General features: G+C 46.8%; 1 protein-coding gene across 10 annotated transcripts in view; it reads left to right on the top strand.

Moving 5' to 3' along the window:
• The window catches only part of LOC139564713 (adhesion G protein-coupled receptor B1-like), a 147,560-nt gene that overhangs the window by 78,347 nt on the left and 42,531 nt on the right, over positions 1-26,682 (top strand). For 4 of the 10 annotated variants that reach the window (XM_071384493.1, XM_071384495.1, XM_071384491.1 and 1 more), the window contains exons 4-8: positions 13,809-13,967; positions 22,802-22,927; positions 23,645-23,815; positions 24,408-24,572; positions 26,495-26,659. In XM_071384493.1, coding sequence (XP_071240594.1) covers positions 13,809-13,967; positions 22,802-22,927; positions 23,645-23,815; positions 24,408-24,572; positions 26,495-26,659 — 786 coding nt within the window. Of the gene's footprint in view, positions 1-13,808; positions 13,968-22,801; positions 22,928-23,644; positions 23,816-24,392; positions 24,573-26,494; positions 26,660-26,682 lie in introns of all 10 variants that reach the window. The other 6 variants (XM_071384490.1, XM_071384494.1, XM_071384489.1 and 3 more) reach the window with 3 other exon arrangements.

Raw genomic sequence — 26,682 nt, 5'->3', positions numbered from 1 at the left:
TGTGTTTCTCTCATTCTCTACACGTACTACAGGGCAGGAGTCCAGTAGTAGCTGTCCTTGGTTTTTTAAATAGGTAACCATTCCTTTAGAACATGGAAATTAAGCAGTGTATTGTAATGTCCTTGGTTGGTAACTGTGAGACAGTAGGAGGGAGAATGACGACAGTGACACTTTCCTTAGAAGAGGTACCTGGTGGGCTCCAGAACGAGTTAGAGAGACTGGAGGAGGATGAGGAGAAGAGGAGGAGGAAAGAGGATTTCAGTGGTGGGGAGTGTTTTAAGTCCCATAAAGCCCTCTAACTCTGCATACTACACATGCACACACACACACACTGCCCAGGAGGAAAATGGAGGGAGGTGAGTTGGTGGGCAGTTTACTCACCATGGAGGAAATAGATACAGAGGCCCTGGCCGTAACCATAGGAACACATTAGCCTGACACCTAGCACATCGAGGACGGCTTGTAAGTAACAACCTGTAAACAACCTCCAGCTGGAGTCAAACTGTTCCTCTTTAATTGAGTTAAGGTCAAATCATCTGCTGCTTTTCTCGCTTTCCAACATTTCTCATCTCAGACACAAACAAGACGAAAACAAACATTTTCTAGATGAATTCAGAACCAAGGAAAATTCATTGTTTTCAAACTAAAGTGTTTATTATTGACAGACAAACAAGTGTGTGTGTGTGTGTGTGTGTGCATGTGCGCGTGTTTGTGTGTGCGTGTATGTGCGCGTGTCTGTCCGTGCGTATTCGTGCTCCTATATTTTCGCCCACAACGATTTGCTAGCCCCTTATCAGAGCAGGTGTTCCTGCTTGAAGATGGATGTGTCTGGAGAAAATAAGAAAAGCCTGGTAACTTCTCTAACTCCCTCCCTCTCCATCTCCCTGTCTGTCTGTCAGTCTGATAGAGAAAGTAGAATAACCGCCATTTGATCCCTACCAGTCAAAGGACCTTTTGAGCTTTTTCTTATCGCGCCCTCTGAAGTGAAGCATCCATCTTCCGAATTGAAGTGTCTGCCTGACTGACCTGCACCTGAGAGCATACAGCCCCTCCACCTGATAGGTATTTATAGACAATAGGTCCATTCAGCCAGACTAATGGGAAGGTAAAGGCTGGAGCTGGGCTCACAGGTTATATTAGGGCTTTAAAGGGATGTTGTGCTTTAAAGGGATGTTGTGGTTTAACCCCTTGTCCCCTCTAACCCTTATGCGCTTCCGTTCCAACTTATTTAGTCCTATACCCCTAATAACTTTAACCAACATACTGTAGTCAACAACCACTTTTGGAATTGCTTTTCTTTTCAGGAAAGGAATTGAATTTCCTATTCAACAATGGAAAAATCCTCGTAAAAAATAAATAGTTATTTTTCAATTTCCAATTGGAATTTGAATTCATTTCCTTAATAATTCTCTGAATATAAATGTAATTTACCCCAACATCTGCCCCACCATGCCACACCCTGACAGTTACCAGCTCCAACCTCTACAACACAAAACAGAACCTCCTCTAACCATCAACATCCCTTTAAACCACAACATCCCTTTAATGCCACCAATGACCTGGTAGGGGTTAAGCTTGGGAGAAGGAACTGAACGATAAGGCGTTAGAGAGGGTAGGGGGTAATGACACAAGAGGGTTGAGGATGGGAACTGAAGGATAGGGGGTTAGAGAGGGTAGGGGGTAATGACACCAGAGGGTTGAGGGTGGGAACTGAACGATAGGGGGTTAGAGAGGTTAGGGGGTAATGACACCAGAGGGTTGAGGATGGGAACTGAACGATAGGGGGTTAGAGAGGGTAGGGGGTAATGACACCAGAGGGTTGAGGATGGGAACTGAACGATAAGGGGTTAGAGAGGGTAGGGGGTAATGACACCAGAGGGTTGAGGATGGGAACTGAAGGATAGGGGGTTAGAGAGGGTAGGGGGTAATGACACCAGAGGGTTGAGGATGGGAACTGAACGATAGGGGGTTAGAGAGGGTAGGTGGTAATGACACCAGAGGGTTGAGGATGGGAACTGAATGATAGGGGGTTACAGAGGGTAGGGGGTAATGACACTAGAGGTTTGAGGATGGAAACTGAAGGATAGGGGGTTAGAGAGGGTAGGGGGTAATGACACTAGAGGTTTGAGGATGGAAACTGAAGGATAGGGGGTTAGAGAGGGTAGGGGGTAATGACACCAGAGGGTTGAGGATGGGAACTGAAGGATAGGGGGTTAGAGAGGGTAGGGGGTAATGACACCAGAGGGTTGAGGATGGGAACTGAACGATAGGGGGTTAGAGAGGGTAGGGGGTAATGACACCAGAGGGTTGAGGATGGGAACTGAATGATAGGGGTTTAGAGAGGGTAGGGGATAATGACACCAGAGGGTTGAGGATGGGAACTGAATGATAGGGGGTTAGAGAGGGTAGGGGGTAATGACACCAGAGGGTAAAGGATGCAAACTGAAGGATAGAGGGTTAGATAGGGTAGGGGGTAATGTCACCAGAGGGTTGAGGATGGAACCTGAAGGATAGGGGGTTAGATAGGGTAGGGGGTAATGACATCAGAGGGTTGAGGATGGAAACTGAAGGATAGGGGGTTAGATAGGGTAGGGGGTAATGACATCAGAGGTTTGAAGATGGAAACTGAAGGATAGGGGGTTAGAGAGGGTAGGGGGTAATTACATCAGAGGTTTGAGGATGGAAACTGAAGGATAGGGGGTTAGAGAGTGTAGGGGGTAATGACATCAGAGGGTTGAGGATGGAAACTGAAGGATAGGGGGTTAGATAAGGTACGGGTAATGACATCAGAGGGTTGAGGATGGAAACTGAAGGATAAGGGGTTAGAGAGGGTAGGGGGTAATGACACCAGAGGGTTGAGGATGGGAACTGAAGGATAGGGGGTTAGAGAGGGTAGGGGGTAATGACACCAGAGGGTTGAGGATGGGAACTGAACGATAGGGGGTTAGAGAGGGTAGGTGGTAATGACACCAGAGGGTTGAGGATGGGAACTGAATGATAGGGGGTTAGAGAGGGTAGGGGGTAATGACACTAGAGGTTTGAGGATGGAAACTGAAGGATAGGGGGTTAGAGAGGGTAGGGGGTAATGACACCAGAGGGTTGAGGATGGGAACTGAAGGATAGGGGGTTAGAATAGGGTAGGGGGTAATGACACCAGAGGGTTGAGGATGGGAACTGAATGATAGGGGGTTAGAGAGGGTAGGGGGTAATGACACTAGAGGTTTGAGGATGGAAACTGAAGGATAGGGGGTTAGAGAGGGTAGGGGGTAATGACACTAGAGGTTTGAGGATGGAAACTGAAGGATAGGGGGTTAGAGAGGGTAGGGGGTAATGACACCAGAGGGTTGAGGATGGGAACTGAAGGATAGGGGGTTAGAGAGGGTAGGGGGTAATGACACCAGAGGGTTGAGGATGGGAACTGAACGATAGGGGGTTAGAGAGGGTAGGGGGTAATGACACCAGAGGGTTGAGGATGGGAACTGAATGATAGGGGTTTAGAGAGGGTAGGGGATAATGACACCAGAGGGTTGAGGATGGGAACTAAATGATAGGGGGTTAGAGAGGGTAGGGGGTAATGACACCAGAGGGTAAAGGATGCAAACTGAAGGATAGAGGGTTAGATAGGGTAGGGGGTAATGTCACCAGAGGGTTGAGGATGGAACCTGAAGGATAGGGGGTTAGATAGGGTAGGGGGTAATGACATCAGAGGGTTGAGGATGGAAACTGAAGGATAGGGGGTTAGATAGGGTAGGGGGTAATGACACCAGAGGGTTGAGGATGGGAACTGAAGGATAGGGGGTTAGAATAGGGTAGGGGGTAATGACACCAGAGGGTTGAGGATGGGAACTGAATGATAGGGGGTTAGAGAGGGTAGGGGGTAATGACACTAGAGGTTTGAGGATGGAAACTGAAGGATAGGGGGTTAGAGAGGGTAGGGGGTAATGACACTAGAGGTTTGAGGATGGAAACTGAAGGATAGGGGGTTAGAGAGGGTAGGGGGTAATGACACCAGAGGGTTGAGGATGGGAACTGAAGGATAGGGGGTTAGAGAGGGTAGGGGGTAATGACACCAGAGGGTTGAGGATGGGAACTGAACGATAGGGGGTTAGAGAGGGTAGGGGGTAATGACATCAGAGGGTTGAGGATGGAAACTGAAGGATAGGGGGTTAGATAAGGTACGGGTAATGACATCAGAGGGTTGAGGATGGAAACTGAAGGATAAGGGGTTAGAGAGGGTAGGGGGTAATGACACCAGAGGGTTGAGGATGGGAACTGAAGGATAGGGGGTTAGAGAGGGTAGGGGGTAATGACACCAGAGGGTTGAGGATGGGAACTGAACGATAGGGGGTTAGAGAGGGTAGGTGGTAATGACACCAGAGGGTTGAGGATGGGAACTGAATGATAGGGGGTTAGAGAGGGTAGGGGGTAATGACACTAGAGGTTTGAGGATGGAAACTGAAGGATAGGGGGTTAGAGAGGGTAGGGGGTAATGACACCAGAGGGTTGAGGATGGGAACTGAAGGATAGGGGGTTAGAATAGGGTAGGGGGTAATGACACCAGAGGGTTGAGGATGGGAACTGAATGATAGGGGGTTAGAGAGGGTAGGGGGTAATGACACTAGAGGTTTGAGGATGGAAACTGAAGGATAGGGGGTTAGAGAGGGTAGGGGGTAATGACACTAGAGGTTTGAGGATGGAAACTGAAGGATAGGGGGTTAGAGAGGGTAGGGGGTAATGACACCAGAGGGTTGAGGATGGGAACTGAAGGATAGGGGGTTAGAGAGGGTAGGGGGTAATGACACCAGAGGGTTGAGGATGGGAACTGAACGATAGGGGGTTAGAGAGGGTAGGGGGTAATGACACCAGAGGGTTGAGGATGGGAACTGAATGATAGGGGTTTAGAGAGGGTAGGGGATAATGACACCAGAGGGTTGAGGATGGGAACTAAATGATAGGGGGTTAGAGAGGGTAGGGGGTAATGACACCAGAGGGTAAAGGATGCAAACTGAAGGATAGAGGGTTAGATAGGGTAGGGGGTAATGTCACCAGAGGGTTGAGGATGGAACCTGAAGGATAGGGGGTTAGATAGGGTAGGGGGTAATGACATCAGAGGGTTGAGGATGGAAACTGAAGGATAGGGGGTTAGATAGGGTAGGGGGTAATGACACCAGAGGGTTGAGGATGGGAACTGAAGGATAGGGGGTTAGAATAGGGTAGGGGGTAATGACACCAGAGGGTTGAGGATGGGAACTGAATGATAGGGGGTTAGAGAGGGTAGGGGGTAATGACACTAGAGGTTTGAGGATGGAAACTGAAGGATAGGGGGTTAGAGAGGGTAGGGGGTAATGACACTAGAGGTTTGAGGATGGAAACTGAAGGATAGGGGGTTAGAGAGGGTAGGGGGTAATGACACCAGAGGGTTGAGGATGGGAACTGAAGGATAGGGGGTTAGAGAGGGTAGGGGGTAATGACACCAGAGGGTTGAGGATGGGAACTGAACGATAGGGGGTTAGAGAGGGTAGGGGGTAATGACACCAGAGGGTTGAGGATGGGAACTGAATGATAGGGGTTTAGAGAGGGTAGGGGATAATGACACCAGAGGGTTGAGGATGGGAACTAAATGATAGGGGGTTAGAGAGGGTAGGGGGTAATGACACCAGAGGGTAAAGGATGCAAACTGAAGGATAGAGGGTTAGATAGGGTAGGGGGTAATGTCACCAGAGGGTTGAGGATGGAACCTGAAGGATAGGGGGTTAGATAGGGTAGGGGGTAATGACATCAGAGGGTTGAGGATGGAAACTGAAGGATAGGGGGTTAGATAGGGTAGGGGGTAATGACATCAGAGGTTTGAGGATGGAAACTGAAGGATAGGGGGTTAGAGAGGGTAGGGGGTAATTACATCAGAGGTTTGAGGATGGAAACTGAAGGATAGGGGGTTAGAGAGTGTAGGGGGTAATGACATCAGAGGGTTGAGGATGGAAACTGAAGGATAGGGGGTTAGATAAGGTACGGGTAATGACATCAGAGGGTTGAGGATGGAAACTGAAGGATAAGGGGTTAGAGAGGGTAGGGGGTAATGACACCAGAGGGTTGAGGATGGGAACTGAAGGATAGGGGGTTAGAGAGGGTAGGGGGTAATGACACCAGAGGGTTGAGGATGGGAACTGAACGATAGGGGGTTAGAGAGGGTAGGTGGTAATGACACCAGAGGGTTGAGGATGGGAACTGAATGATAGGGGGTTAGAGAGGGTAGGGGGTAATGACACTAGAGGTTTGAGGATGGAAACTGAAGGATAGGGGGTTAGAGAGGGTAGGGGGTAATGACACCAGAGGGTTGAGGATGGGAACTGAAGGATAGGGGGTTAGAGAGGGTAGGGGGTAATGACACCAGAGGGTTGGGGATGGGAACTGAACGATAGGGGGTTAGAGAGGGTAGGGGGTAATGACACCAGAGGGTTGAGGATGGGAACTGAATGATAGGGGTTTAGAGAGGGTAGGTGGTAATGACACCAGAGGGTTGAGGATGGGAACTGAAGGATAGGGGGTTAGAGAGGGTAGGGGATAATGACACCAGAGGGTTGAGGATGGGAACTGAATGATAGGGGGTTAGATAGGGTAGGGGGTAATGACACCAGAGGGTAAAGGATGCAAACTGAAGGATAGAGGGTTAGATAGGGTAGGGGGTAATGTCACCAGAGGGTTGAGGATGGAAACTGAAGGATAGGGGGTTAGATAGGGTAGGGGGTAATGACATCAGAGGGTTGAGGATGGAAACTGAAGGATAGGGGGTTAGATAGGGTAGGGGGTAATGACATCAGAGGTTTGAAGATGGAAACTGAAGGATAGGGGGTTAGAGAGGGTAGGGGGTAATTACATCAGAGGTTTGAGGATGGAAACTGAAGGATAGGGGGTTAGAGAGTGTAGGGGGTAATGACATCAGAGGGTTGAGGATGGAAACTGAAGGATAGGGGGTTAGATAAGGTACGGGTAATGACATCAGAGGGTTGAGGATGGAAACTGAAGGATAAGGGGTTAGAGAGGGTAGGGGGTAATGACACCAGAGGGTTGAGGATGGGAACTGAAGGATAGGGGGTTAGAGAGGGTAGGGGGTAATGACACCAGAGGGTTGAGGATGGGAACTGAACGATAGGGGGTTAGAGAGGGTAGGTGGTAATGACACCAGAGGGTTGAGGATGGGAACTGAATGATAGGGGGTTAGAGAGGGTAGGGGGTAATGACACTAGAGGTTTGAGGATGGAAACTGAAGGATAGGGGGTTAGAGAGGGTAGGGGGTAATGACACCAGAGGGTTGAGGATGGGAACTGAAGGATAGGGGGTTAGAATAGGGTAGGGGGTAATGACACCAGAGGGTTGAGGATGGGAACTGAATGATAGGGGGTTAGAGAGGGTAGGGGGTAATGACACTAGAGGTTTGAGGATGGAAACTGAAGGATAGGGGGTTAGAGAGGGTAGGGGGTAATGACACTAGAGGTTTGAGGATGGAAACTGAAGGATAGGGGGTTAGAGAGGGTAGGGGGTAATGACACCAGAGGGTTGAGGATGGGAACTGAAGGATAGGGGGTTAGAGAGGGTAGGGGGTAATGACACCAGAGGGTTGAGGATGGGAACTGAACGATAGGGGGTTAGAGAGGGTAGGGGGTAATGACACCAGAGGGTTGAGGATGGGAACTGAATGATAGGGGTTTAGAGAGGGTAGGGGATAATGACACCAGAGGGTTGAGGATGGGAACTAAATGATAGGGGGTTAGAGAGGGTAGGGGGTAATGACACCAGAGGGTAAAGGATGCAAACTGAAGGATAGAGGGTTAGATAGGGTAGGGGGTAATGTCACCAGAGGGTTGAGGATGGAACCTGAAGGATAGGGGGTTAGATAGGGTAGGGGGTAATGACATCAGAGGGTTGAGGATGGAAACTGAAGGATAGGGGGTTAGATAGGGTAGGGGGTAATGACACCAGAGGGTTGAGGATGGGAACTGAAGGATAGGGGGTTAGAATAGGGTAGGGGGTAATGACACCAGAGGGTTGAGGATGGGAACTGAATGATAGGGGGTTAGAGAGGGTAGGGGGTAATGACACTAGAGGTTTGAGGATGGAAACTGAAGGATAGGGGGTTAGAGAGGGTAGGGGGTAATGACACTAGAGGTTTGAGGATGGAAACTGAAGGATAGGGGGTTAGAGAGGGTAGGGGGTAATGACACCAGAGGGTTGAGGATGGGAACTGAAGGATAGGGGGTTAGAGAGGGTAGGGGGTAATGACACCAGAGGGTTGAGGATGGGAACTGAACGATAGGGGGTTAGAGAGGGTAGGGGGTAATGACACCAGAGGGTTGAGGATGGGAACTGAATGATAGGGGTTTAGAGAGGGTAGGGGATAATGACACCAGAGGGTTGAGGATGGGAACTAAATGATAGGGGGTTAGAGAGGGTAGGGGGTAATGACACCAGAGGGTAAAGGATGCAAACTGAAGGATAGAGGGTTAGATAGGGTAGGGGGTAATGTCACCAGAGGGTTGAGGATGGAACCTGAAGGATAGGGGGTTAGATAGGGTAGGGGGTAATGACATCAGAGGGTTGAGGATGGAAACTGAAGGATAGGGGGTTAGATAGGGTAGGGGGTAATGACATCAGAGGTTTGAGGATGGAAACTGAAGGATAGGGGGTTAGAGAGGGTAGGGGGTAATTACATCAGAGGTTTGAGGATGGAAACTGAAGGATAGGGGGTTAGAGAGTGTAGGGGGTAATGACATCAGAGGGTTGAGGATGGAAACTGAAGGATAGGGGGTTAGATAAGGTACGGGTAATGACATCAGAGGGTTGAGGATGGAAACTGAAGGATAAGGGGTTAGAGAGGGTAGGGGGTAATGACACCAGAGGGTTGAGGATGGGAACTGAAGGATAGGGGGTTAGAGAGGGTAGGGGGTAATGACACCAGAGGGTTGAGGATGGGAACTGAACGATAGGGGGTTAGAGAGGGTAGGTGGTAATGACACCAGAGGGTTGAGGATGGGAACTGAATGATAGGGGGTTAGAGAGGGTAGGGGGTAATGACACTAGAGGTTTGAGGATGGAAACTGAAGGATAGGGGGTTCGAGAGGGTAGGGGGTAATGACACCAGAGGGTTGAGGATGGGAACTGAAGGATAGGGGGTTAGAGAGGGTAGGGGGTAATGACACCAGAGGGTTGGGGATGGGAACTGAACGATAGGGGGTTAGAGAGGGTAGGGGGTAATGACACCAGAGGGTTGAGGATGGGAACTGAATGATAGGGGTTTAGAGAGGGTAGGTGGTAATGACACCAGAGGGTTGAGGATGGGAACTGAAGGATAGGGGGTTAGAGAGGGTAGGGGATAATGACACCAGAGGGTTGAGGATGGGAACTGAATGATAGGGGGTTAGATAGGGTAGGGGGTAATGACACCAGAGGGTAAAGGATGCAAACTGAAGGATAGAGGGTTAGATAGGGTAGGGGGTAATGTCACCAGAGGGTTGAGGATGGAAACTGAAGCATAGGGGGTTAGATAGGGTAGGGGGTAATGACATCAGAGGGTTGAGGATGGAAACTGAAGGATAGGGGGTTAGAGAGGGTAGGGGGTAATGACATCAGAGGGTTGAGGATGGAAACTGAAGGATAGGGGGTTAGAGAGGGTAGGGGGTAATGACATCAGAGGGTTGAGGATGGAAACTGAAGGATAGGGGGTTAGAATAGGGTAGGGGGGTAATGACATCAGAGGATTGAGGATGGAAACTGAAGGATAGGGGGTTAGAATAGGGTAGCGGGTAATGACATCAGAGGGTTGAGGATGGAAACTGAAGGATAGGGGGTTAGAGAGAGTAAGCGGTCATTTAAAAAATATATATATATATTTTACATTTATTTAACTAGGCAAGTCAGTTAAAGAACAAATTCTTATTTTCAATGACGGACTAGGAACAGTGGGTTATCTGCCTTGTTCAGTGGCAGAGCGACAGATTTTTACCTTGGCAGCTCGGGGATTCGCTCTTGCAACCTTTCGGTTACTAGTCCAACGCTCTAACCACTAGGCTACCTGCCGCCCCTGCTGTAATGACATCAGAGAATTGAGGATGGGAACTGAGGTGCATGGAGTATAATGTCACCACCAAACTGGTAAGGGTGTTGATGTGGTGCTGGGAGGTTTGAAGTTGGAACTGAAGAATAGTAATGTTAGATGGGGTTAGAGGGAATAGGCGGTAATGTCACCATAGACCGGGTAGGGCTGTTGATATAGTGCTGGGAGGACACCTGAGTTTAAGCTTCCTGACCCCAGAGGGAGAGGAGTGAGGGAGAGGGATCGATAGGATGGGATTGTGTGAGTGCTGCTGTTCAAATATTTATCCAGAGCAGGATACTGAATGACTGACTGCAGGCACTGGATTATACCTGCTGGATGCAGCCTAACGCAATGTCTGAATGAACACAAACAGATGGAGAGAGAGAGAGGGAAGGAGAGAGCGAGGGAAAAGGGAGGGAGAGAGGGTGAAGGAGAGGGTAGGAAAAAGGGAAAGAGAAAGAGAAAGAGATAGAGAAGAAGAAAAGAAGAGAGAGAGAGAGAACGAGGGAGAAGGACAAATTGTAATGTTGTCATGGCTTTGCAGGATGTTGTCTTAGTATCCTTGACCTTTACGTCATTGATGATGAAAGTGTGTTATTTACATGTGGCCGGGGTAATTACTTTTTTAAAGGAAAATACACAGGTTGTTCTCACTGTCTCTCTATCTCTTCATGTATTAATTTTCAATGATGTGTGCTCTCATGTGCAGACAAAGACAATGTAGAACATCTAGCAAACTTTACACATGAACTATCATACAGTATATTCCACTCTCTCTCCCTCCTTATCTCTCTGTCACTTTCCTTTTTCCTCATCCCCTACCACCCTCTCTCTCCTTCCCTATCTCTCCCTTCCCCCTCTCTCCCTCTCCCCTCTCTCTCTCCTTCCCTCCCTTGCTCTTTCTGCCCCCCCCCCCCCTCTCTCTGTGTGTGTGTGTGTTATCTCCAGCCTGCAGTTGACTGCTTCTGTCCTCTGGGTGTCAGCACTAGCCGTGTGATAGAGCTCAACCATACAGCCGCTCAGCCCAGACACTAATCACACAAGACTTGTATGCACACACACACACACACACACACACACACACACACACACACACACACACACACACACACACACACACACACACACACACACACACACACACACACACACACACACAGATATGTACACATAATACTCACAGGCCTATATACAGTAGATTCGCGGAAACTCATACCGTCATTATTATGCTCATTCAGAGATACACAACTATCGATTATATTTATTACCCCTTCATTCCTTCCCTCTCTCTCTCTCTCTCTCTCTCTCTCTCTCTCTCTCTCTCTCTCTCTCTCTCTCTCTCTCTCTCTCTCTCTCTCTCTCTCTCTCTCTCTCTCTCTCTCTCTCTCTCTCTCTTAAGATAGGGTTACATTAGCTGTATTGATTGTTTAGCTATGATTTCCGTCGGTTTGGAGAGTTTGCCTGGTATTGATGATTTCAGTTGGAGCAGGAACCTGATATGTAATGGAGATGCCAGTTCAGCCATCACAGTGCTCCAAATGGGAGGGGAAGGTGACTTTCAGAAGAAGTTAACTACGAAAGATGGACACCCATGCATGCACATACACACAAATACACGTACAGTACACACACTGCAAACTGTAGCACATATATTTTAATGAGTGTGCATGTGTGCTTGAGAGATAGGGGAAGGAGAAAGTACAGTATGAGATTTGGAGATATGTAGAGAGGGAGGACAGAAGAACAGTCAATAAGAGTGAGGGAGGACAGAGGCGAAGAGAGGGAGTAGAGCGGAAAGAGGAGGAGAGATAGGAGGAGGTTTTAGTGTGATGAAGGAGTGACTGAGACTGCAATGGGTTTAGATACACAGGGCTGGGTTAGGCTGTGCTGGGCTGTGCTGTAAAGCCCAACAATTGAAGTCCACTGAATTATTAAGAACATAATGAAATGTCCTTGAGGACAGAGAAAGAAAACTCTGCATGATTCTCTCCCGTCCTCTTCCACCCTGCCTGACTGGGATTATTGGACAACAAAAGTTCATACTCTTCTGTCATTTCTCTGAGATAATCTTATCTGCAAATTTAGTTTTTGTTCTCTCTCTCACTCTTTCACACTCTACCCCCTCTCTCCCTTTCTCTCTCTCTCTCCCCTCTCTCTTTCTCTGTCCAAAACGTTTATTTGACAGACACACTTCCCTCCATGGAAACAGCCTCTGTCATTCTCTCTGTATTCATATGCTGCAGCATGTCATCCTAAAAAGCCCAAAATGGTTCAAGGGGAAGAGGAGCTGAAGGTTAATTTACTATAATTTCACCCTCTGCATTTGCCCCTAGGAGCAGTCAATGTGCCACAATGCATCCATTTAAAATAGCATTGGGTGGAGTGGGTGGGGAGCTTTTTTAGTGCACATTTAAAATTGAGTGTGTGTATGAAGGGGGAGGTACTGTACTTGTCATTGTTTGGGTGGGTGCTTGACTTTGCTCTGACTGGTGGACAGGGTGTTTTAGTATTGTGCTGTTCAGCAGGGTTATTTATTGTTCTCCCATTGGATGTTTTGGTGGTTTACTGTTAACGCTGCTTGGGATTCGATGATGGAGATGGACTCTGGTCACAGAAACTTAAACAAATCCAATTTCACAGTCACAAGTAAACAATCTGGCCTCAGTCGGTCATCCTGGAGAGAACAAATGGGTATTGACTGTGCTCAGTGGTGCATGGTCAACAGCTAAATTCAGAAACAATATTGAGGCTTTTCTCCATAAAAAAATATTTTTCTCTGTCCTCAGATTGTGTGGATGGAATTCATTTAAAACTTGGATTACCTGTGTGTAAAACATTTTCATGAAACATTGCCCCTCTTTCCTTTCCTCTCTCTCTCTCTCTCTCTCTCTCTCTCTCTCTCTCTCTCTCTCTCTCTCTCTCTCTCTCTCTCTCTCTCTCTCTCTCTCTCTCTCTCTCTCTCTCTCTCTCTCTCTCTCTCTCTCTCTCTCTCTCTCCTCCTCTCAATTAACTGTTTCAAGTGCACTGTGCACTTCAAGGCCCTCCCTTCCTTCTCACCCTACCCCGCCGGTTGCCCTGAGGAAACTGATTTGCGAGTAATTAAAACTGTGTGTGTCTGGACGTCATCCAGCATCATGTTCTATTCATGCAGATTAATACATATTTGTGGGGGCCTGTGGGAGCTGAAAGGCATCTGTCTGCCCCATTAAACATTCATGAACTATAGGACTAAGAGAAGACACACAGGCGGTGTCCCAAATGCTACCCTATCCCTCATATAGTGCATTACTTTTGATCAGGGCCCAGTGCACTATATAGGGAATAGGGTACCATTTGGGATGCAGCCTTAGAGAAGAAGACCATTCAGCTACTGCTATTTACACGCTCCTCCTCCCCCTCCTCCTCTTCCTCATAACTGCAGCCATATCTTAATGGAGCACCCTGAAATGAGAATTGCTGGACAGGGAATCTGAAATGACAATGACATTTATCAGTCCTGTACACCTTTAAGTTTTAATTTAAAGGGACGTTTCGCACGAAAACAGTGGCTAACTGTGTGTGTGTGTGTGTGTGTGTGTGTGTGTGTGTGTGTGTGTGTGTGTGTGTGTGTGTGTGTGTGTGTGTGTGTGTGTGTGTGTGTGTGTGTGTGTGCGCGCGCGCGCGCGCGAGCGTGCGTGCGTGTGTCTGTGTGTGTGTGTGTGTGTGTCTGCCCCTACAGGTGGCTGGAGTGTGTGGGCGGAGTGGGCGGAGTGCAGCAGTGACTGTGGTGGTGGTGTTCAGACCCGGAGCCGTACCTGTCAATCTCCCCCAGAGGAGACATACCTGTGTGAGGGAGTAGTGGAGGAGGGGAGGCCCTGTAACCCTCAGCCCTGCAGTGGTGAGCTTGACAAAGACATTGCCCCGACCATGTGTGTGCGTACCTGTGTGTGTATGTGTGTGTTTTTTTCTCTGTGTGTGTGTGTGTAAGTGTGTGCGTGCGTGTGGATAAGTGCGTGTGGGTATGCGTGTGTCTGTGAGTGTGCATTAGTGATGTGCGGGTTGACTCATAACCTGCAGTCCCTGTAGTTATATCCCTGCAGTTACATCCCTGCAGTTACATCCCTGTAGTTGTATCCCTGTAGTTATATCCCTGCAGTTATATCCCTGCAGTTATATCCCTGTAGTTATATCCCTGTAGTTATATCCCTGCAGTTACATCCCTGCAGTTATATCCCTGTAGTTATATCCCTGCAGTTACATCCCTGCAGTTACATCCCTGTAGTTATATCCCTGTAGTTATATCCCTGTAGTTATATCCCTGCAGTTATATCCCTGCAGTTACATCCCTGCAGTTACATCCCTGTAGTTATATCCCTGTAGTTATATCCCTGTAGTTATATCCCTGTAGGTATATCCCAGCAGTTATATCCCTACAATTATATCCCTGTAGTTATATCCCTGCAGTTATATTCCTGTAGGTATATCCCAGCAGTTACATCCCTGCAGTTACATCCCTGTAGTTATATCCCTGTAGTTATATCACTGCAGTTATATCCCTGTAGTTATATCCCTGCAGTTATATCCCTGCAGTTACATCCCTGCAGTTATATCCCTGTAGTTATATCCCTGCAGTTATATCCCTGCAGTTACATCCCTGCAGTTATATCCCTGTAGTTATATCCCTGCAGTTATATCCCTGCAGTTACATCCCTGTAGTTACACCCCTGTAGTTATATCCCTGCAGTTATATCCCTGCAGTTACACCCCTGCAGTTATATCCCTGTAGTTATATCCCTGCAGTTATATCCCTGCAGTTACATCCCTGTAGTTATACCCCTGTAGTTATATCCCTGCAGTTATATCCCTGCAGTTACATCCCTGCAGTTACATCCCTGTAGATATATCCCTGCAGTTATATCCCTGCAGTTACATCCCTGTAGTTATACCCCTGTAGTTATACCCCTGTAGTTACATCCCTGTAGTTATATCCCTGAAGTTACATCCCTGCAGTTACATCCCTGTAGTTATACCCCTGTAGTTATATCCAGGTAGGTATATCCCTGTAGTTATATCCCTGTAGTTATATCCCTACAGTTATAATCCTGTAGTTATATCCCTGTAGTTATATCCCTGTAGTTATATCCCTGCAGTTACATCCCTGTAGTTATACCCCTGTAGTTATATCCAGGTAGGTATATCCCTGTAGTTATATCCCTGTAGTTATATCCCTACAGTTATAATCCTGTAGTTATATCCCTGTAGTTATATCCCTGTAGTTATTTCCCAGCAGTTACATCCCTGCAGTTATATCCCTGTAGTTATATCCCTGTAGTTATATCCCTACAGTTATATCCCTGTAGTTATACCCCTGTAGTTATATCCATGTAGGTATATCCCTGTAGTTATATCCCTGTAGTTATATCCCTGTAGTTATATCCCTGTAGTTATATCCCTGCAGTTATATCCCTACAGTTATAATCCTATAGTTACATCCCTGTAGTTATATCCCTGTAGTTATTTCCCAGCAGTTACATCCCAGCAGTTACATCCCTGCAGTTACATCCCTGTAGTTATATCCCTGTAGTTATATCCCAGCAGTTACATCCCTGCAGTTACATCCCTGTAGTTATATCCCTGTAGTTATATCCAGGTAGTTATATCCCTGTAGTTATTTCCCAGCAGTTACATCCCAGCAGTTACATCCCTGCAGTTACATCCCTGTAGTTATATCCCTGTAGTTATATCCCTGCAGTTATATCCCTGTAGTTATATCCCTGCAGTTACATCCCAGCAGTTACATCCCTGCAGTTACATCCCTGTAGTTATATCCCTGCAGTTACATCCCTGTAGTTATATCCCTGCAGTTATATCCCTGCAGTTATATTCCTGTAGGTATATCCCAGCAGTTACATCCCTGCAGTTATATCCCTGTAGTTATATCCAGGTAGTTATACCCCTGTAGTTATATCCCTGCAGTTACATCCCTGTAGTTATATCCCTGCAGTTATATCCCTGTAGTTATACCCCTGTAGTTATATCCCTGCAGTTACATCCCTGTAGTTATATCCCTGTAGTTACATCCAGGTAGTAACATCCCTGTAGTTACATCCCTGTAGTTACATCCCTGTAGTTATACCCCTGTAGTTATATCCCTGCAGTTATATTCCTGTAGGTATATCCCAGCAGTTATATCCCTACAGTTATATCCCTGTAGTTATATCCCTGTAGTTATATCCCTGCAGTTATATCCCTGCAGTTATATTCCTGTAGTTATATCCCTGCAGTTATATCCCTGCAGTTATATTCCTGTAGGTATATCCCAGCAGTTATATCCCTACAGTTATATCCCTGTAGTTATATCCCTGTAGTTATATCAAGGTAGGTATATCCCTGTAGTTATATCCCTGCAGTTATATCCCTACAGTTATAATCCTGTAGTTATATCCCTGTAGTTATATCCCTGTAGTTATTTCCCAGCAGTTACATCCCAGCAGTTACATCCCTGCAGTTACATCCCTGTAGTTATATCCCTGTAGTTATATCCCTGCAGTTATATCCCTGTAGTTATATCCCTGCAGTTACATCCCAGCAGTTACATCCTTGTAGTTCTATCCCTGCAGTTACATCCCTGTAGTTATATCCTTGTAGTTATATCCCTGTAGTTATATCCCTGCAGTTACATCCCTGTAGTTATATCCCTGCAGTTATATCCCTGCAGTTATATTCCTGTAGGTATATCCCAGCAGTTACATCCCTGTAGTTATATCCCTGTAGTTACATCCAGGTATTAACATCCCTGTAGTTACATCCCTGTAGTTATACCCCTGTAGTTATATCCCTGCAGTTATATTCCTGTAGGTATATCCCTACAGTTATATCCCTGTAGTTATATCCCTGTAGTTATATCCCTGCAGTTATATCCCTGCAGTTATATTCCTGTAGTTATATCCCTGCAGTTATATCCCTGCAGTTATATTCCTGTAGGTATATCCCAGCAGTTATATCCCTACAGTTATATCCCTGTAGTTATATCCCTGTAGTTATATCCATGTAGGTATATCCCTGTAGTTATATCCCTGCAGTTATATCCCTACCGTTATAATCCTGTAGTTATATCCCTGTAGTTATATCCCTGTAGTTATTTCCCAGCAGTTACATCCCAGCAGTTACATCCCTGCAGTTACATCCCTGTAGTTATATCCCTGTAGTTATATCCCTGCAGTTATATCCCTGTAGTTATATCCCTGCAGTTACATCCCAGCAGTTACATCCTTGTAGTTATATCCCTGCAGTTACATCCCTGTAGTTATATCCTTGTAGTTATATCCCTGTAGTTATATCCCTGCAGTTACATCCCTGTAGTTATATCCCTGCAGTTATATCCCTGCAGTTATATTCCTGTAGGTATATCCCAGCAGTTACATCCCTGCAGTTATATCCCTGTAGTTATATCCAGGTAGTTATACCCCTGTAGTTATATCCCTGCAGTTACATCCCTGTAGTTATATCCCTGTAGTTATATCCCTGTAGTTATATCCCTGCAGTTACACCCCTGTAGTTATATCCCTGCAGTTACATCCCTGCAGTTACATCCCTGTAGTTATATCCCTGTAGTTATATCCCTGCAGTTATATCCCTGCAGTTATATTCCTGTAGGTATATCCCAGCAGTTATATCCCTACAGTTATATCCCTGTAGTTATATCCCTGTAGTTATATCCCTGCAGTTATATCCCTGCAGTTATATTCCTGTAGGTATATCCCAGCAGTTATATCCCTACAATTATATCCCTGTAGTTATATCCCTGCAGTTATATTCCTGTAGGTATATCCCAGCAGTTATATCCCTACAGTTATATCCCTACAGTTATATCCCTGTAGTTATATCCCTGTAGTTATATCCCCGCAGTTATATCCCTGTAGTTATATCCCTGTAGTTATATCCCTGCAGTTATATCCCTGTAGTTATATCCCTGTAGTTATATCCCTGTAGTTATATCCCTGACGTTATATCCCTGCAGTTATATCCCTGTAGTTATATCCCTGACGTTACGTTCTCCCCCGCTACTCTCTCCTCTTCCATCCTATCATCTCTTCCCTCTGCTCAAACCTTCTCCAACCTATCTCCTGATTCTGCCTCCTCAACCCTCCTCTCCTCCCTTTCTGCATCCTTTGACTCTCTATGTCCCCTATCCTCCAGGCCGGCTCGGTCCTCCCCTCCTGCTCCGTGGCTCGACGACTCATTGCGAGCTCACAGAACAGGGCTCCGGGCAGCCGAGCGGAAATGGAGGAAAACTCGCCTCCCTGCGGACCTGGCATCCTTTCACTCCCTCCTCTCTACATTCTCCTCTTCTGTCTCTGCTGCTAAAGCCAATTTCTACCACTCTAAATTCCAAGCATCTGCCTCTAACCCTAGGAAGCTCTTTGCCACCTTCTCCTCCCTCCTGAATCCTCCTCCTCCTCCTCCCCCCTCCTCCCTCTCTGCTGATGACTTCGTCAACCATTTTGAAAAGAAGGTCGACGACATCCGATCCTCGTTTGCTAAGTCAAACGACACCGCTGGTTCTGCTCACACTGCCCTACCCTGTGCTTTGACCTCTTTCTCCCCTCTCTCTCCAGATGAAATCTCGCGTCTTGTGACGGCCGGCCGCCCAACAACCTGCCCGCTTGACCCTATCCCCTCCTCTCTTCTCCAGACCATTTCCGGAGACCTTCTCCCTTACCTCACCTCGCTCATCAACTCATCCTTGACCGCTGGCTACGTCCCTTCCGTCTTCAAGAGAGCGAGAGTTGCACCCCTTCTGAAAAAACCTACACTCGATCCCTCCGATGTCAACAACTACAGACCAGTATCCCTTCTTTCTTTTCTCTCCAAAACTCTTGAACGTGCCGTCCTTGGCCAGCTCTCCTGCTATCTCTCTCAGAATGACCTTCTTGATCCAAATCAGTCAGGTTTCAAGACTAGTCATTCAACTGAGACTGCTCTTCTCTGTGTCACGGAGGCGCTCCGCACTGCTAAAGCTAACTCTCTCTCCTCTGCTCTCATCCTTCTAGACCTATCGGCTGCCTTTGATACTGTGAACCATCAGATCCTCCTCTCCACCCTCTCCGAGCTGGGCATCTCCGGCGCGGCCCACGCTTGGATTGCGTCCTACCTGACAGGTCGCTCCTACCAGGTGGCGTGGCGAGAATCTGTCTCCGCACCACGTGCTCTCACCACTGGTGTCCCCCAGGGCTCTGTTCTAGGCCCTCTCCTATTCTCGCTATACACCAAGTCACTTGGCTCTGTCATATCCTCACATGGTCTCTCCTATCATTGCTATGCAGACGACACACAATTAATCTTCTCCTTTCCCCCCTCTGATAACCAGGTGGTGAATCGCATCTCTGCATGTCTGGCAGACATATCAGTGTGGATGACGGATCACCACCTCAAGCTGAACCTCGGCAAGACGGAGCTGCTCTTCCTCCCGGGGAAGGACTGCCCGTTCCATGATCTCGCCATCACGGTTGACAACTCCATTGTGTCCTCCTCCCAGAGTGCTAAGAACCTTGGCGTGATCCTGGACAACACCCTGTCGTTCTCAACTAACATCAAGGCGGTGACCCGTTCCTGTAGGTTCATGCTCTACAACATTCGCAGAGTACGACCCTGCCTCACGCAGGAAGCGGCGCAGGTCCTAATCCAGGCACTTGTCATCTCCCGTCTGGATTACTGCAACTCGCTGTTGGCTGGGCTCCCTGCCTGTGCCATTAAACCCCTACAACTCATCCAGAACGCCGCAGCCCGTCTGGTGTTCAACTTTCCCAAGTTCTCTCACGTCACCCCGCTCCTCCGCTCTCTCCACTGGCTTCCAGTTGAAGCTCGCATCCGTTACAAGACCATGGTGCTTGCCTACGGAGCTGTGAGGGGAACGGCACCTCCGTACCTTCAGGCTCTGATCAGGCCCTACACCCAAACAAGGGCACTGCGTTCATCCACCTCTGGCCTGCTCGCCTCCCTACCTCTGAGGAAGTACAGTTCCCGCTCAGCCCAGTCAAAACTGTTCGCTGCTCTGGCACCCCAATGGTGGAACAAACTCCCTCACGACGCCAGGTCAGCGGAGTCAATCACCACCTTCCGGAGACACCTGAAACCCCACCTCTTTAAGGAATACCTAGGATAGGATAAAGTAATCTTTCTAACCCCCCCCCCCCCTTAAAAGAGTTAGATGCACTATTGTAAAGTGGTTGTTCCACTGGATATCATAAGGTGAATGCACCAATTTGTAAGTCGCTCTGGATAAGAGCGTCTGCTAAATGACTTAAATGTAATGTAAATGTTATATCCCTGCAGTTATATCCCTGTAGTTATATCCCTGCAGTTATATCCCTGCAGTTATATTCCTGTAGGTATATCCCAGCAGTTATATCCCTACAGTTATATCCCTGTAGTTATATCCCTGCAGTTATATCCCTGCAGTTATATCCCTGCAGTTATATTCCTGTAGGTATATCCCAGCAGTTATATCCCTACAATTATATCCCTGTAGTTATATCCCTGCAGTTATATTCCTGTAGGTATATCCCAGCAGTTATATCCCTACAGTTATATCCCTGTAGTTATATCCCTGTAGTTATATCCCTGCAGTTATATCCCTGTAGTTATATCCCTGTAGTTATATCCCTGCAGTTATATCCCTGTAGTTATATCCCTGTAGTTATATCCCTGTAGTTATATCCCTGTAGTTACATCCCTGTAGTTACATCCCTGTAGTTACATCCCTGCAGTTACATCCCTGTAGTTATATCCCTGATGTTATATCCCTGCAGTTATATCCCTGTAGTTATATCCCTGACGTTATATCCCTGCAGTTATATCCCTGTAGTTATATCCCTGATGTTATATCCCTGCAGTTATATCCCTGTAGTTATATCCCTGACGTTACATCCCTGCAGTTATATCCCTGATGTTATATCCCTGCAGTTATATCCCTGTAGTTATATCCCTGACGTTATATCCCTGCAGTTATATCCCTGTAGTTATATCCCTGCAGTTATATCCGCGGGGCGGGCATGTTTAGATCATGACATATTGTGTGGATGAAGTGCGGGTGGGTGGCAGGTGGGTTGAATAAAGAGAAAACAATAACTTAACAAATCCATAAATGTATAATTCTTGTGATATTTCTATCTATAGGCTATATATATATTTTTTTATCATTATTTTAGGCTCTCTGGCGTTAGTGCCCAAGCCTAAGTTTTAGGGCCTATTTATACACGTGTCAAATAGTCTACACACCAATCACCAAATGTTTTTGGGAACAGGCAGAAAAAGTTAACGTCGATCCCTGGAGGCAAAATGGACAATGTCAGAGTTTACTGTAATTCAATAAGAGAAAAGCTGCAAAAAAGACATTTGAGAATAAAGCGAAGGGATGGCCAGAAAAGTAATGTTTGGGAAAGATTTGGTGAAGTGGTAAAATAGGATTATAGCAGTGCTGGTGATGTTATGTGTGATGATTGTGAGGCGCTATACAAATTCAACAGTCACAAGATGGGGACTGCAAATAGGCCTATGGCACATCAAGGGAACTGTAGCCTACTGTTCAGATGGGTTAAATGGAAACTGAAATGTGGACACTGACTGTAGGTCTATAACCTCTCACATAGCCTTAATATTAACTCCTGCAGAATTAAGCATTTCTTGCAGTAAAATGTTACACCAAATGCAGGTGAAATATGATCTCTTACTTTGAGCATCTTGAGAGAATGTACAGTTAGATACCATCTGTAGAGGTGCAATCTTTATTAACATCAGTTTTCACAGCCCAACCTACCAAAATGTTGTAAATTATAAAGCAGGAACATATCTAAATCACGCAAAAAGAAATCCTGCACCTCCTGTGTCAAAAACAATTTCCATCGTCTCTGACTGTAGCCTAGAGTGCACTTTCTATATTAGCGGGTTAGGGACGAGTGTGGGCCTCAGATTTACACTTTATCACATGCAGATGGGTTATTAGCAATTGCTGGCGGGTGTGTGTGAACAAACAGCTGACCTGCGCACCACTAGTGTGTATATGTGGGTATGTGTGTACGTCCTCCTCAATCTAAATATCTGCTTCTCTTTGACTCTCTCTCTCTTTTGTTCTTCTCTCAATCTCATTTCTCTGTTATTTCTCTATGTACTTTTATTTTCTCTTGTCCTTTATTCCCTCCACTCGCTTCCGTCCAACAAGTCATTATTGTGATGTAAGGAGTACATGTTGGAAAGGGGACTTTGATCGATGATATTATTTAGACATAGTCAACCTCTCAAGGCAAATACAGAAGGATAACTCTTAAGAAAGAGACTGAAGAATCCCTCACACTGCAATGTGCATATAATCCATTTTATAGAAGTAAGGAGGACATGTGTGAATAGGGCTTCCAATAGCTCTATATCACTCTTCCAGTCTTCATAACTATAGATGTTTTGATAGATTGTGATCAATGTCAGAATTCCATGTTCTTATTCCATCTGTTCGTGAAATAACAATCACGGTTCCAAAGACAAAAAAGACAGCGAGACACACAGTAAATACACAAAAACACAATCACACACCACACCTGGTTTTCCATTACAAAATTCCCAAGTTTGGCTGATGCTCTTCTGGGTGACCAATCACGTCACGGTTGTGTCCTAAAAACAAAATGCCATTGGTGGTTAAGTTGCTAACCCCTCCCCCCTGGCCTTGCCCCACCCCTCTAGGCAAAGGCCGTCATCTCACTCGCAGCCAATCACTTCGCTCCGTGGACAGCCGCAAGCGCGATGGCGGCGGTGGCGAGGTAGACAAGACACGAGGCGGTGGCGGCGGACAGCAGGCCCCACAGACAGGTAAGACAACAGGACGCAGAGGGAGCCCATGCATCAGTCTCTAACAGCCGCTTGGGTCACAGACCACACAGGACCACCTCCTACCATTATAGTCTTTCACTGCACCAAGGCTATAGCTAGCTATCCCTGAATCCCTCCCTCACATAGGCCTGTACATCCATCAAAATCTCCCAAACTCTTTCTTGCCTAAGTGCCACGGCACTAATTCCAACATGGACCCTGAATAAATCGAGTGAAACTGTTTGCTGTTTTGTTGTTTTGTGAGGTCATGAATGTAGCCGCTATACTGGAGATTGTGTCCTGTCTTGAAAAGTGGATAAGTCTCTGCTGAATTAGCGAATCAGGTCCCCCCTCACCCCTGCCATTGGACAGCCATGACTGACCAGCTTTTCCCATTGGTCAGACTAGGCTTGACTGACTGACCGGGTCTACTGAATGCATTGGGCAGTCATGGCAGTCAGGGAAATGATTGACATATCCAGTAACCAATCGCATTGCCTTCCCCTGTATGTCAAGTCAATGCTAAGGATATGGAATCAGAGCCCAGAGAGCCTGGCAGCACAGAATCTCCCCTACGCCAAACCATGCCACGCCCCTTCCTATTTTGGCCAATGGGAGGCTGTTCCTGCATGATAATTAGTTTTGGCCCTTCTCCTCCCCCCTCCACCCTGGACCATCCCTTCCTCCTCTCCTCCTCCCTCCCTCCCTCCCCCTCAGTGGACCAGACTGCGTCAGGTGAGGAGTGGTCGTCGTGGAGTGTGTGTTCGGCCACATGCGGTGAGAGCTGGCAGAGCCGCACGCGTTTCTGTGTCTCCTCCTCCTACAGCACCCAGTGCAGCGGCCCGCTCCGAGAGCAGAGGCCCTGCAACAACTCTGCCGTCTGTCCAGGTAAGCTGAGCCCCCCCCCCCCCCTCCCCACTCCCCTGGCTGCCTCCTTGCTGCCCCTAGTCTCCAGCACTCTCCTGGCTCCGCTCACACATACAAGCCCTCCTCGCTCTCCCTGAAGATCTCTACTCCTTCTTCCCACTGAACAACTCCATGGCATGGATGTCTATAGCCCTATACAAATCCTCTTTAGAAGCCTCTGCCTTAGAGAGATGGACATGGGGCTTACCTGCTGAGCAGCAGAATAGTTATTCTGATGCCCAACTTCCTGGTGCTGTCTTTACAGAACCACTCTGTGTAATGCATCCCGGGGCTTCTCTTACGTAACAGACAATAACGCTCCAGACCAGGACTTTAATATGGAACTATGCAGGTGAATACATTTAAACACTGAAATAAGATCAGAGTAGTCTACACAGGAGAACCATACAGGCACTGAGAGAAGGATGTTTGTGACGGCATTAAGGCAACAGACTGGTTTGTATCATAGAGTGTTGGATGTTTATGTACTTTGGAGTTGATGTTATTGTTGTTGTCGTGGTGAAGGTCTGTGTGGTTCTCTCTATAAATCATACCCTAGCCGCTCTGATTGCAGTGCATGGGACTTGGGATGAGTGGTCGCCATGGAGCTTGTGTTCGTCAACCTGCGGCCGTGGTTACCGGGATCGCACACGCAGCTGCAAGCCCCCTCAGTTTGGGGGAGACCCCTGTATGGGGCCGGAGAAGCAGACCAAGTTCTGCAACATCGCTGTCTGCCCAGGTGAGATTACACAGATTTCTCACTGGATTCTTACTCATCTGCGTTCGAAATGGCACCCTGCAGTATTCCCTATATAGTGCACTACTTTTGACAACTTCAGTCATCGTGGCAGTCCCGTCTATAGTTATATAGAGACAAATTATCCCTGAGAAGGTCATGTGAAAAGGTTCTTGTTTATGCATGAAGGATGAATAAAAGCATGTACAATGTGTGTACGTTGCGTTATGCACAGAGACGTAGACAAACTAATACAGTTGAAGTCGAAAGTTTACATACACCTTAGCCAAACACATACTCAGTTTTTCACAATTCCTGAAATTTAATCAAAGTAAAACTTCCCTGTCTTAGGTCAGTTAGGATCACCACTTTATTTTAAGAATGTGAAATGTCATTATAATAGCAGAAATAATTATTTATTTCAGCTTTTATTTCTTTCAGCACATTCCTAGTGGGTCAGAAGTTTATACACTCAATTAGTATTTGGTAGCATTGTCTTTAAATTGTTTAACTTGGGTCAAACTTTTCGGGTAGCCTTCCACAAGCTTCCCACAATAAGTTGGGTGAATTTTGGCCCATTCCTCCTGACAGAGCTGGTGTAACTGAGTCAGGTTTGTAGGCCTCCTTGCTCGCCCACGCTTTTTCAGTTCTGCCCTCAAATGTTCTATAGGATTGAGGTCAGGGCTTTGTGATGGCCTCTCCAATACCTTGACTTTGTTGTCCTTAAGCCATTTTGCCACAACTTTGGAAGTATGCTTTGGGTCATTGTCCATTTGGGAGACCCATTTGCAACCAAGCTTTAACTTCCTGACTGATGTCTTGAGATATATAATATATCCGCATAATTTTCCTGCCTCATGATGCCATCTATTTTGTGAAGTGCACCAGTCCCTCCAGCAGCAAAGCACCCTCACAACATGATGCTGCCACCCACGTGCTTCACGGTTGGGATGGTGTTCTTCAGCTTGCAAGCGTCCCCCTTTTTCCTCCAAACATAACAATGGTCATTATGGCCAAACAGTTCTATTTTTGTTTCATCAGACCAGAGGACATTTCTCCAAGAAGTATGATATTTGTCCCCATGTTCAGTTGCAAACCGTAGTCTGGATTTTTTATGGTAGTTTTGGAGCAGTGGCTTCATCCTTGCTGTGCGGCCTTTCAGGTTATGTTGATATAGGACTCGTTTACTGTGGATATAGATACTTTTGTACCTGTTTCCTCCAGCATCTTCACAAGGTCCTTTGCTGTTGTTCTGGGATTGATTTACACTTTTCGCTCAAAGGAAGTTCACCTCTAGGAGACAGAACGCATCTCCTTCCTTAGTGGTATGATGGCTGCGTGGTCCCATGGCGTTTATACTTGCATACTATTGTTTGTACAGATGAACTTGGTACCTTCAGGCGTTTGGAAATTGCTCCCAAGGATGAACCAGACTTGTGGAGGTCTACAATGTTTTTTCTGAGGTCTTGGCTGATTTCTTTTGATTTTCCCATGATGTCAAGCAAAGAGGCACTGAGTTTGAAGGTAGGCCTTGAAATACATCCACAGATACAATGATAAAATGATGTCAATTAGCCCATCAGAAGCTTCTAAAGCCATGGCATAATTTTCTGGAATTTTCCAAGCTGTTTAAAGTTACAGTCAACTTAGTGTATGTAAACTTCTGACCCACTGGAAATGTAATACAGTGAATTATAAGTGAAATAATCTGTCTGTAAACAATTGTTGGAAAAACTGCCAAAACTTTAGTCTCTCTCTCTCTCTCTCTCTCTCTCTCTCTCTCTCTCTCTCTCTCTCTCTCTCTCTCTCTCTCTCTCTCTCTCTCTCTCTCTCTCTCTCTCTCTTTCTCTCTCTCTGCTCTCTCTCTCTCTCTCTCTCTCTCTTTCTCTCTCTTTCTCTCTCTCTCTCTTTCTCTGCTGTCCCAGTTGATGGGGTGTGGAATGAGTGGGCTAATTGGGGTTCATGCTCTGCGTCCTGCTCCAACGGGACCATGCAGCGGATCAGGGAGTGTAACGGACCTTCGTACGGAGGATCAGAGTGTCGCGGGGAGTGGATAGAGACCAGAGACTGCTTCTTACAGGAGTGCCCAGGTAAAATCTGCTGTCAAAACTCT

Source organism: Salvelinus alpinus, chromosome 35 (genome assembly GCF_045679555.1).
Source record: "Salvelinus alpinus chromosome 35, SLU_Salpinus.1, whole genome shotgun sequence".
Classification (NCBI taxonomy): domain Eukaryota; kingdom Metazoa; phylum Chordata; class Actinopteri; order Salmoniformes; family Salmonidae; genus Salvelinus; species Salvelinus alpinus.
The sequence above is the reverse complement of the archived record's forward strand: the minus strand, read 5'-3'. Positions and strand labels throughout refer to the sequence as shown.